Source organism: Sebastes umbrosus, chromosome 22, assembly GCF_015220745.1.
Source record: "Sebastes umbrosus isolate fSebUmb1 chromosome 22, fSebUmb1.pri, whole genome shotgun sequence".
Taxonomy (NCBI): domain Eukaryota; kingdom Metazoa; phylum Chordata; class Actinopteri; order Perciformes; family Sebastidae; genus Sebastes; species Sebastes umbrosus.
The window spans coordinates 15,831,052-15,844,269 of record NC_051290.1 but is presented as its reverse complement, the minus strand read 5'-3'; the positions used below and the strand labels follow the sequence as shown (position 1 = coordinate 15,844,269).

Here is a 13,218-nt window from a genome sequence, read left to right as displayed (position 1 = left end):
ATCCAATACACTAGTATTTCATTTTAGCTTGGTACACTTTGTGTATCCAATACACTAGCATTTCCTTTTAGCTTGGTATACCTTGTGTATCCAATACACTAGCATTTCATTTTAGCTTGGTACACTTTGTGTATCCAATACACTAGTATTTCATTTTAGCTTGGTACACTTTGTGTATCCAATACACTAGCATTTCCTTTTAGCTTGGTATACCTTGTGTATCCAATACACTAGCATTTCATTTTAGCTGGGTACACTTTGTGTATCCAATACACTAGCATTTAATTTAAGCTTGGTACACTTTGTGTATCCAATACACTAGCATTTCATTTAGCTCGGTACACTTTGTGTATCCAATACACTAGCATTTCATTTTAGCTTGGTACACTTTGTGTATCCAATACACTAGCATTTCATTTTAGCTGGGTACACTTTGTGTATCCAATACACTAGCATTTAGCTAAGTAGGCCAACATTTGGTGTTAGGTTAAACCACATTGCCATGTTGGTCATTGGTGACCTACATTACTGATTTGTGCTGGTTGATTTATGTCATTATGTACCTGTGCAGGTAATTTCCAATTGTCAGGTGGTTTGTGCTGTGCTGAGAGCTCAGGTGAGAAAGTCAGGAAGAGGTGCTCAGGTAAGAGGTGTGGTCAGGTGAGAGAGTGAGGAAGAGGTGTGGTCAGTGGAGAAACTGGAAGGGAAAGAGGAGGAGTAAAGAGCTGATAACACTCAGACAGGTAGATCACAAACGGCTTGCAGTGACTCATAGAAACATAGTAACATAAAAATATAGGCTTCATGTTTGAGGTAACCTACCTGCATCTATCAGATGGTGAGTTACTCGGAGGTAGTTTAGGATTCAGAGAGCAGCTGTGATTTGTGGATCTCCGTCGACGTCGCTGGAGGATTCAATGCCGACATGGATCACTCGTCTCGGGGCGTGTGTGATTAAGAAATAGCTGTCAACAACCGGGAAACGGAGTTATTTTGATTAACGGTAAGAATCAGAGGTTATATCTGTTATTGTATGTCTGTGAAGGGGTTTATTATGGGGATGCTGTAGTCTGGGGAAATACTCAGCCTAATGTCAGACAGCTTTATCAACATACAGTATCAGGTTTCAGCTTCAAATGTCTAAAAACAACAACAAAAACTGTCATGAAAATGTGTTTAAATGTATATATTCTGTCCTTTTTTGAGAATAAATATTAATGGCATATATCCCAAATGACCATATTGTGTGTAGCCTACTAAATCTACTCAAGTACTGTACTTAATTACAATTTTACTTTAGCTTAAATGTACTTTATTCTACTTAACTACATTTCAGAGGTAAATATTGTACTTTTTCCTCACTTATTTTATTTGACAGCTAGTTATTTTAGTTATTCTAGTTATTCTATTTTTTTTTTTTTAATATACAAAACATGCTATCACTTAATGAAATATGGTGCATTATTATGGATAAAACTGCCATCATTAATCACCTCCAATCCAATCTAATCCAAATTTATTTATAAAGCACATTTAAAAACAACAAAAGTTGACCAAAGTGCTGTATAATTATACAAAAAAACAACACAATAAAACACTAAGACCAACTTAAAACCAACAGGACATTAAAATAATAAAAGCATTTAGACCAAATACCTCCAAAGACCTCCACCAAATACAGCATGAAAATGCTGCTGACGCATTAATCCATCACTGATAATAATCCAATAATACAACATATAATAACATAACACTGAGGGGGGCCATTCAGTCTTTATGCATGCATAAGTACAGTTTGCCGATAATAGTTTAAAGTATGATTTTGAGTGCAGTATTTCAGATTGATGCAATATTTTAGATATTTTATGGCTACTTTGAGTTTAGTAAAAATATGTGACTACTTCCTCCGCTACTGCTCTTGACTGTAAAAACACACAGCTTCTTGGGAATTTCTTTGAGAGGCACACCCTTCACTTCTGTCATACCATAATATTAATGTGATCTAATAGTTGTGAAATTTCTCTGGGAATGAAGCTTCATCATGACTGAGGGTGTCACGTGTGTCACATGTGTCACTGTGTGTTGATCTGGATTTGTTCTTGCAAGGAAGCAGCCATAACCGGTGTAAACAAATGCTTTCCGACAGAAGTGCAGTTGTACTGGATAAACAACGCTGCTGGCCATTTGAAGCTCTTGTAAGATAAAAGTCAGACCAGTTCAACCAGTGACTGCTCAGCCACATGAAGCTATTAACTAAACACATGCCATTGGGCTGAGAGGGTTTCCCAGGTTAACGATTGATCACTCTGTACATAGAGGGAATGATCACAGAGCTCTCTCTCTGTTTACCAGCGTGCATCTTTTTTTTTCCTTTTTGAATTTGAATGTGACCTCCGGAGAATTTGCCTCATGCTCATTCAAGTTGGGTGCGTACATTGATTGGGAGTTGTCCCTGGAAATTAATGCAAGCCCAGACTAGTATACGTCTTGCAGTTGATGGGTTTTTCAAGCATCAGTTGGGCTGTGAGAATGAGCTGACAATGTGGCTCTGCTAGTTGTTTAACGTAGATGTTCATTTTTTCCCATGGTAGCTGAGAGGGGAATGTCGGAGGACTTCCCTGACTCATACCTGCTGGGCTGATAAGCAGGGGATTTATGGCTGCACAACCCTCTAAGTAACACTAAGAGCAGAAGTCAACCAAAGAAGAATTTACTGTATTTAACTTTTCATTTATTAGCAATAAGGAAGATATGCAAACTTAATCATCCTTATTATTGCACCCGGGACTCAGGAAGCTGCAACTGCTTAAGTGTCAACATCAAATTAGAGAGGAGATAGTTAAGTTTCTAAGTGAAAATGATGCTCCATTCAGCATTACAAGAGCTGTCATGCTGCTGTCAACACACAGCACGACTTCAGCAGTTACATAAGTACTGTGTGAACAGGATCCAGTCCGACTGGTGCCCCTAAACCACAGACAAGCTAAAGTTTCCACCTCTCGGTTTTTCTTATTCCCTGCAGCAGTTGCCTGGAAAGTTCAAAATGAGTCACAACACAGTAAAACCGCACTGATACTGCCTGTTCCTCTTTCAGTGCATTCACTTCTATGCTTCTTCTGTCATCTTTCACCTTTTCCCTGATCAGTTTTACTGTCATTTGGGTGGCAAACTGCCTGCAAATGACATTCATGTTATAAAATAGATGAAAGATGTAGAAAATGTGATCAGTAGAGATTGTGTGAGATTCTCTCTCACGGGACACCAACACCGACGAACAACTTAAAAAGTTGGCACAGGTAAACGCCGAATCCGGCATCCCACACCAAAGGCGTTTTGTTAGGTCTCCATGGTAACCCAACAAGGCCCAAATGGGAGCAGAGTTACCGTTAAACAGGCTCTTTCATGAGATGAGGAAGACTCAGATAGAGCACTGCTTCATAAGTTTTAATGAGCAAAAACAAAAGAGTGGGGAGATTTAATGTAAGGAATTTACATGTACGAAGACACAAAGAGGTTTTCTAAGTGTCGTATGACCTTTGACCCTGAAGGCAGGCAGGCCGGGTGATGCTGATGGACCAGGATACTCAGTGGTTGTTACACCTCCTGGGCGAGGTCCAGCTGGAGAAGTTCTACCTGCGCGTCAGAGATGGCCTCAACATCACCCGCATCGAGCACTTCCACTACGTCAAGGAGTCCGACCTGGAGCAAATAGGAATCAGCAAACCTGGTGAGCCTGATCATCTCCTTTGATCATCCACGCTTCTGGTGTAAAAAGCATTGTCTTCTGTTTACCCACAGTAGAGTGTTTGTCTTTGGATTTACAGTATTGATGGATTAAAACTAATGTTTGACAAAAAAAACAATCTTATCACAACATCCACTTACTTTAATCTAAAGCTTTCAGCCACATCTCATGGCCTTCGTCAGCGGACGTTCAGCAAAAAACGTACACATGGACGGTACTATTTTCTTAGTGCATAAGGCAAGGCAAGGCAGCTTTATTTGTATAGCACATTTCAACAACAGGGCCATTCAAAGTGCTTTACATAAACATTCAAGAACATTGCGACAAAGTGCAAAAGAACATTAAGACATAAGTCATCAAAGCAGTGTCATCTTGAGGATATAGAGTGTAGATTTAAAGCTCCCATGAAAATGAGAAATTACTTTTCCAGGTAACCACCTTGTATTTTGGTGTGTTGCTCTTTTGTTTATAACAAAATAAATACATTTTCACATTTCACGTCATTTCAAAATCAATTAATCGACCAATCGTTGCAGCTCTATTTTGATCTAGTAGACCATTAAAAGATGAGGTAGATTAAATTAGTCGAGATGAGATAAATTCCTGTCCTACTTTTCAACTCTAATATGAAGTAAAACAGCAACCAAAGACTATTTCCATTATCAATTAATCTGTTGATTATTTTTACAAATATTATTATTATTCTTTCAGTCTGTAAAATGTCAGAAAATTGTGAAAATTGTCCATCACAATTTTCCAGAGCCCAAGGTGACGTTTCTGTTAATTTTCTATTGATCAATAAATTAATTGACTGTTCATTTCAGCATTTTTATGAAGTTTCTCCAGCTCCAACATCCTCTTTGGTGCAGAAATACCACAAACCATGAAAGGAATTTCATTTACGAACACCCTTTAATACAATTTAAGTGAAGTAATGACTGTAGAAATGTTGTGCCAAAGGATACAAAGGAGTAATTGTTACATGAAATTGTTGGTTAATACATTTTTTATGAAACAACACCATTTTGTTCTAGATTTAAAGGCTGTTTTGAAATCACAGATATGCCACTTTGGATGGATATAATTACATATATGTTATTTTTTCTTCCAGCACAAAGAAGATTATGGGAAGCTCTGAAACGCAACAAGATAGCTTCACGAACACGGCAATGGACGTCCAAGGTCTGACACATGTAGTTCCTATCTATTGTGTGACAACTACATGTAATCATGGCATGACAGTCAGTAATAAATAATTTATTGATGCATGTAGGGGGTCAGCAGTCGAGGTCCGGACGCAGGGGAGCAGTGGAGCGGAGGCGGCCCAGTTCCGGGTCCGGAGGGCGGTAGCCGGGCTCTTCCTTCTCTGATCCAGGACAGCGAGCTGGTTGTGGGAGAGAAGCTGGGCTCCGGCTCCTTTGGGGTGGTGAAGAGGGGGGAATGGCACACGCCCACTGGGAGAGTGGTAAGGACAGTTTGTTTTTCTAGAGTTTCTTTCACATTTTATGGGCATGTCTCTCTGATAGATGCTGTATATCCTGTACAGATACAGTTAAACAGTATCAGCGTGTACTTTTGATTGCTGCGTGCATATAAGTACAAATCAAATACATTTATCTAGGAACAAAGTGAGCTGCTTTTACTTTACTTTACTGCACATTATGAGATTTATATCATGAATATAGTGTTATAAAGTTGCAAAACAGAACTTAAAGCTGATATAATATTATATTAACAACGTGTATGTGAAAGGGGTCGCTTGTGGTGACCACCACACGGATATTTATCACCCAACTTGCAGCTCTACAGAGCAATTTAGCCTCTTTCAGCTCATTGTTTTGGTTTTACTCTCACTGCTTATTAGCGTTCTTTATTTTAGCCGCAGCAGGCAGGTGTTTTCAGCAAAAAAAATGTACTCTACAGACTCAGCACCAAACAGCAGACAGACACAGTTAGTGACTAGCTGGTGAACACAGTGGAGTATTTAGCAGATAAAAAGCCAGATATATCCCTCAGGAGTTGGTGGAGACCAAAACAGAGCTAGAATGAGAGTGAATATTGGACATATATTCATCAATTATTGCAGGTTTAAAGTTAAGAGCAAGTTTATATCACAAGTTTCCTCCATTAGCCGCCACTTGTACTTCTGCATAGGTATAGTATAGAGGTGAATACCTGGATAGAGTTAAAATAAGACTTTAACACGTGCTCTTTGGTGGACTATGTGTTTGCCGAATTACAGGAGATGCTTGGATAGATTCGGAAAAGATAGTGAATCTAATTTTATTGGTACATTTCATCGGTAATTAGAGCCGCGTTGTTATTTTCCTTGTTTTTCTGAATGGAGTTCTGCTGATACAGACTCCAGCTCAGAGCGTTCAGAACTGTGCAGCCAGTGAGCGGTTCACGACCTGCTTTAATCTTCTTTTCAACTTAATTTGTTGACTCCATCCTTCCAGTTAGCGAGGTTGGGACCCGCACGATCCCAATGCAGTCCTCTAGTCCCAAACACTATCTCTTAACATGGTGCACTCTCTCAGAGGCTGGTGATTTAGAAGCAGGATTGTTATTGAGCCTCCGTCTCTCTCTCTCTCTCTTTTCACTCTTCTCAGTTGCCTGTAGCAGTGAAGTCACTAAGGAGCAGCATGTCCAGGCAGACGGAGACACTGACAGACTTCCTCCAAGAGGTGACCACCATGCAGTCTCTGGACCACCCCAACATCATCCGCCTTTATGGCGTGGTGCTCACACAGCCCCTCAAGATGGTAAGTATTGAAACATGGGTATAATATATGGATCTATTCAAACTAAGATGTGTTTTTAGGAGCTTGAATACACAACAACCTATTTTTCCTTCCTCTAGGTAACAGAGCTGGCCCCCCTGGGCGCACTCTACGACATGCTGCGCTCACGTCAGTTCGAGTATCCTCTGGTTCGCCTCTGGCTCTTTGCCACCCAGATCGCGGCGGGTATGGACTACCTGGAGACCAGGAGGTTCATCCACAGGGACCTGGCCGCGAGGAACGTCCTGCTGGCGTCCAGGGAGATGGTGAAGATCGGGGACTTTGGCCTGATGAGAGGCCTGAGCCAGGAGACGGACCACTACGTGATGACGGCACACAGAAGGATCCCGTTTGCATGGTGAGGACTGTTGGGAAAATGGGAAGGAGGATGAGGAGGAGGAAATAATATTAAAAATTCTCACTTTCTCACTTTTTCTCCCCGCAGGTGTGCTCCAGAGAGTCTTCGCGTCGGCTCTTTCTCCCACTCCTCAGACGTGTGGATGTTTGGAGTCACCATGTGGGAGATGTTCACCTACTGTGAGGAGCCCTGGCTCGGTCTCTCAGGCCGACAGGTACACGCTTGTCAGCTACATGTCAACAGCCATGCTACCCATGCCAATCAGCATATTTGTGTGTCCCCGCCCTGAGGATGTTCTCTTTTGTGATATGTTCCGTGACTCAGAGTTTTAATGTCTCTGACGTTCATTCTCTTCAATCTTAGATTTTGTGGCGTGTGGAACGGGAGGGGGAGCGCCTGGAGAAACCGCCGGATTGCCCTCAAGAGCTGTACGGCGTCATGAGGAAGTGCTGGGCCTGCAATCCCGCTGACAGACCCACCTTCGCCCAGCTCGCCACAATGGTGGCAGAGGTGATTAAATCAGAGGAGGGACTATTGATCGAGTCTTATAAGAAGAATCTGCTTCTTAAAATGCTGCAGAAATGCATGATTTTTTTTCAGTAAATCTTATTTCTCCTCACTTCTGTCTGCATTCGCAGGCTAAACCGATGGAGGTGCAAGCGACGAGAGACTTTGCTGAAGCCAGAAAACTTCAACTCGTGGCCAACGACCTCGTGACCGTCGTAGACCATGGGTGGGTGAGAGAAAGGAGGGTGGGATTGAAAGAGTAAAGGAAAAACTTTGACGAGCAACAATGGGCCTTTGTTAGGATGAAACAGAGGTTTAAATCAGCCTCTCAAAAGTGCATTCCAGCCGTGATCTCATGGAGTCCTCGAACGCATTTTGCTTTGTTTGTTTGAACAAGTCTAGCAACTATGACACACTGTCTCACTGTCGCACACTTCAAGCAACAAAAATACACCTAAATCCATAACAATCAACATAAATACGATACTTTCTTCCTTGTGGATTAGCCTCTAGAGGCCATTAAAATGAGTTAAGTCATGCATTGAAACCCCTAAATGAAATTAAAGCCACAAAGTGTTAAGTGCTGTCTCTAAAAAAATTAAATGCAAGTAAAATTTACAAAATAAACCGGTGTAAGAATACATCATATTCTATGAGTTAAGTCTGTTAGTAATGCAAAATAAAAAGTAAAATACGCACACTGAACATCCTAGGCTCATCCATGATGGGAAGATTTCCATCCCAAGCATTTATATTTTGCATTTTATTAATGAAACTAATCATAATAAAAACATTTTTAGAGTTAATTCCTGACATTTGGGAGCTGCATGTGTAATCTATAAGCTTAAAGGTCAACTTACTAGCTTTTCAGAGTCGCATCATCATCAGCAAATGTAGCTGGTTCAGGTGTTATTTAGACTTTAACTCATTTACATTCCCCTGCTCTTTACAGACAGTAAAACAGTAAAGATAAGAGAAATAATAATAAAGTCTGATAACACCACTAACTACTTACCTGTATCCTGTCAGTAACAGGACAGTTTCTGTACATTAAAGCGAGATTATGTAACTTTAACTCACATAAATCTGTGGATACCTCATAGAGCACTGTGGGCTCTGGCCTTCTCCATTTATCTGCCTGTTTAGCATGCAGCTCTTCAGTCATGTATGAATATTGATCAATATTCATTGTGTTTATTACTATTTCAAAGTTTTTGGAAGATTTATGTTATTTGTAACATGGCTATATGGAAATAAATTATGTTTTGAAGTAAAACTCCCAGTAAACATTCAATAGTAAACATGTAAATAGTAAACATTGCCAAAACATGGAGACCGCCTGAGTATATCTTTGTAAATTCTATCATAAATGTTGTATTTTTGTGTATTTTCATCAAATTTACAGTCACAGTTGTAGTAAAGAGTAGTAGAATACATTCAGTTGCATCATTGTCTATGGGATCTTGGTCATAATGGTGACATTGCCTTTAAATGAAGATTTTATACAAGGCGAGGATATATATATATATATATATATATATATATATATATATACATATTTTTCCTTTATTTCATCTCTATTTTCTCTGGAATGGTAATAGAGTTTAGTTTACTTACAATGGATTCATATTCCCTAGCTTCTCACCTTTCAAAGGAGACCAGATATATGCATGTACGCCTTATGGTTGAGGAGCTATTCCTGATTCATTTTGGGTATGTTATTTTAGGCGTTTTTTCAGCGAAATAGGGCTTAACAGGTTAAAAGGAAGAAATAACACATTTGTCCTCTTACAAATGAAAAGTTCATAGCAATCAAACCAGTTGAATACATTCAGGGGTTTTGCTGCGACAGCCTTACTCGGTCTTGTGTGACCAGTATCTTATGCTGGCTAATTCACTTACTTACTTATCCCTATCTTGTTATACAGTGTTTCACCATTGACCGTTATTGAAATCCCAGTAGTCTCACTTTTAAGAAAGGAGGCTCTTTGGTTTCTAATTGAACTGTTCTTCCTCTCTCTCTGTGCAGTCTGGAGCTGTGTGAGTGGAGAGGCCAGAACCAGAGGACGCTGATGGTCGAGTGGTTTCCCGCGAGCCTCACCGTGCCGTCACTCCCTCCTCCTGCCGCCGCTGCCGCCGCCAACTCCGTGCCCAACCAAGCTCTCATCTCGGCCCCGCTGAAGGGCAGCCTGCAGCACACCGGGCACGGAGACATCAAACCTGAGCGCTGCTGGGGGACACCTGAGAACCTGGACGAGTCAGTGGCACCACTCTTTCTATCTCACTCAAGCTGTTTGCTATATTTGCTTCTTCAATAATAATGTCAAGCTTATTCTCTTTACTTCTGAAGGATCCCACATTTGCCATCGTTGTTTTTTTGTATCGAAGCTGAACTGAAAGGACATTGTCTTGTAGGTTTGGCCATTCTGCAAGGATACAAATAAATATGTGATAAACTGAAATTTGCATGGCAGTAAAATGACTTATAGTTTACTGACTGAGCTAAATTTGAAGTGATAAGCAGTCAGGCTCTCACAATGGCTCCTTTTTTTATTTTCGTAGCTAGTGACTTGAATTACCTGCCGCTAAAAATTCCACCATTAAACAAGAGAAACAGGCCTAAAGATACAAAGTTCAACTCTAGTGGCTGTTTTGAGCAGTAATATAGTGTTTTAGGGTGGCTGTCTCCTTTATTGCCTTGTAGCCTTTGCAGGTTTTCTCCTCAGTTATTGACCTAGAAGAAAGAAAGAGTTGTTAAGTTGTTATTTTCCAAATTCCATTTTTCCCATTTCATATAGAAACCCATATATACTTCCATATCAGGTCCCCGAGTCACTGTGTTTTTATTGCAGAACGCTAACAACAGTGCAGCACTGAACTTTCACCTGCTGTCAGCCAATATAGTTTGTGAGCGGAGGCTGTCAGACTAACGTGTTTACTCTTCTGACCTGTGCAGCGGTGGCATCAGCTGCTGGAGGACGATCCCTGGCAGGGAGAAGGAGGGCTCCAATCTGCAGAAAATGGCAGGTAGGTGTAGCTGCAGGATGTAGCGAGAAAAGCTTCGACATGTAGGGTACTTTTATGTCAGGTTAACATTGTGATATGATTAGATATCATCAGGGATTTAGAATATTAGAATAGTGTACTTTACATATCATTAATGTTGTCGTTTTGTGGTCTGAAAGCTGCATTTGTCCATTTATTTCTTCAAATATTCTATTTTAAAATGCTGTTTGTTATGATTTTATTAGACACGAAGCATCCAGGAAGTGACTCAGTGTATGTCTTCATTCATTCTCACCAGTCTGAGCAGTAGTGGCTCCTAGCAGAGCCCACATACACTCTGAACTAGGATCACTTGCTACCTCTTTATAATATTTATTGTGCGTTTCAAAAGGCCTCTTCCTGTGTCTTCAGGTTTGTCTCAGAGCCTGGAGTCAGTGTTGAGTGGACCGCGGCCCAGGGCTAACACACAACCAGTAGGGGTGGTCAGATTGGATCAGCATGGCAGACCCGTGCCCCACGTGAGGGCGGCTCAGAGCGTGGTGATGCAGGACCCGCGGCGGTTCAGCGAGGCCAGCGCCGCCCCGCCTCCGCGGCCGCCGCCCCCCAACCTGAAACGCTTGAACATGAAGCCCCAGAGGAGGACCACAATCCACCCGATCCCGGGCACCGTGGTGTGGCCTGTGCAGGTGGTCATGCCCCCTGCAGCGCAGCCCAAACCTCCCAACCACTACCCGCCTCAGCAGGTCATTGGAGGCTCCAACCTGGCTAAGATGAGCAACATGACACGCTCGACGCCGCAGCTGGACGACGAAATGGACAACAGAGAGAGGGAGCGAGGCAGAAGTCGAGAGAGGCTGCCTCAATTACAGCCCACAAGAGACAGCCTCACCGCACAGGTACAAGACCGATTCATCATCGTTTATCTGATTCTGTATTAAAAGTTGAATTCGAAATGGAATCAAATACAAGCTCTGCTCTTCTCAGGTTATGGAGGCGGTTCATGGAGTGACCATTGAAGAGGTTCATGCTGCACTTCAACGTAGCGACTGGAACCCAGTGCGAGCTGAACAACAACTCAAGGTCAGACCATGAAAACACACCTTTACAGGTTTGGTTTGTGTACAAAGCGTCACTTAGAAGCAACTGATGCAAGTGATTTGTCAATATATCACAGTAGAAAATCCAACAAGTAAAACAGCGATATGTGCAGTAAGGCTTCCGTTTCGAGGGGTGGCACTAGTGTTGCCAATTTCAACACCAGCAGTCTTATAAAACATTTGAAGACGCATCACGCGAAAGAGCACGACGACCTCACCAAGGCAAAGGGGGAAAAAAGGACGAACCACAGCAGCAAACGTTGGAAACCTTATTCCAACGAAGAGATAAATTCCACAAAGATAGCCTTAAAAGCGACAAAGACATTATATTTATCACGTTGGTATCGGCTGATAGGAAAAAATGGTATCAGAACATCTCTACTAATGAGTCTATTTCATGCCAGTGCTGCTTTAATCAGTCATCAATAAGGCATCTGCGATTCATATTTTTGGACAATTTGCAGAAAATTGCAGTATGTGATTCTGTAATAAACTGCAATAGACTCACACATAGAGGCATGTTGCACTAGAGGTCTCACCAATGATTTCACAGCAGGTGTTACATTTGAATGCAGATGGAAACGCCTGCTTTGAGGTGTGGACAGACCCTCACAAAGCAAATAACCAGCTTGTTTTGTTTGTCTCCATATTTTGCTCGAGGTGATAATGGATTTATGTATCTAAAAATGTGTATTTTGGTTGCCGCCTCTGATCCCTGCCTTTGCATCCCTCTCAGTTGGAGCAGCTGTACTCGCTGAGCCTCTGCTCCAGAGAGGACTGTGTGAGGATCCTCGCCAGGTACCAGTGGAACCTGCAGTTGGCCAGCCGCTACCTGATCCGGTGGTCGCGGGACGAGAGGCCCGGCCCCGGAGAGAGGGAGCGACCTCAAGTTAGCGCGGAAAGACGAGTCTGAAGTGGCTGATTTTTACCTTCATCAATGGTTGACTTTTCAGCAACAACTCTGTCTGGCACTGGAAGCTGCCCAACACAACTATGGGGACAGACGGGTGGTCCAGTGGATAGAAAAGTAGAAAAGTGAAGATGTTTGAATGTAAAAAAGGAACAATATTTTGAAACAGGAATTTAGCAAAAAGACTTCTGACTACTGTTTTTTTCTATTTTTAATGTCCAGCACAATATGTGCCTTTTGCAAATAGTTTTTGTATCTTAATGAATTTGTATATATTGTATTAGAAATGATTGTATTATTGAATAAAATGATCCGGTCTTAATGCTGAGCTGTTTTGTTCAGTTGGTTACTGTATACTGTTATAACACACACTTTAATTTAACTTGTGTTGCGTTCAAGTGCCTGCTCAGAAAGATTTAGTGTCTTAAACTGTACTATTACATTTAATATTACATTGCCCTGAATGCAGAGTCAAAGCTTTGTGGGCTTTAAATAGAATTTCTGTTGTAAGAGAGAGGTCATGGACTCTGCTGAGTCTGTTGGTCATTTTCCATGTTTACTTTACACAACATATTTGTTTATTGTGACTTAAGAAAACTGTGTACATAGATGTACTAGTGTAAATATATCCACAGCAGAATTTCAGGTCAACTTGTACGACAAGTTGCTCGGGCTTTGAATTGGTGACCCCCTGTATAGTAAGAACCATACAGTAGGATTACATAATATGGGAGGACAATTACAGTTATAAGTCATTTCCCGGGAGCTTTGAGGCATGGATGGACATGTGCAGACATGCTCTCAGAAATAGT

At 41.5% G+C, this 13,218-nt stretch overlaps 1 protein-coding gene across 2 annotated transcripts; it reads left to right on the top strand.

Moving 5' to 3' along the window:
- Positions 1 to 666: 666 nt before the first annotated feature.
- tnk1 (tyrosine kinase, non-receptor, 1) lies at positions 667 to 12,734 on the top strand. Of its 2 annotated transcripts, none has more exons than XM_037758781.1 (14): positions 667 to 1,003; positions 3,553 to 3,727; positions 4,857 to 4,927; positions 5,019 to 5,210; positions 6,358 to 6,510; positions 6,609 to 6,886; positions 6,974 to 7,100; positions 7,250 to 7,396; positions 7,525 to 7,619; positions 9,423 to 9,650; positions 10,350 to 10,420; positions 10,811 to 11,295; positions 11,384 to 11,479; positions 12,233 to 12,734. In XM_037758781.1, exons 2-14 carry the CDS (start codon positions 3,565 to 3,567, stop codon positions 12,407 to 12,409), a joined length of 2,283 nt encoding a protein of 760 aa, XP_037614709.1. In that variant the 5' UTR covers positions 667 to 1,003; positions 3,553 to 3,564; the 3' UTR covers positions 12,410 to 12,734. The 2 variants fall into 2 exon arrangements, with proteins under 2 accessions (XP_037614709.1, XP_037614707.1); XM_037758779.1 differs by having other exon boundaries at positions 668 to 1,003; positions 3,549 to 3,727.
- Positions 12,735 to 13,218: the final 484 nt, after the last annotated feature.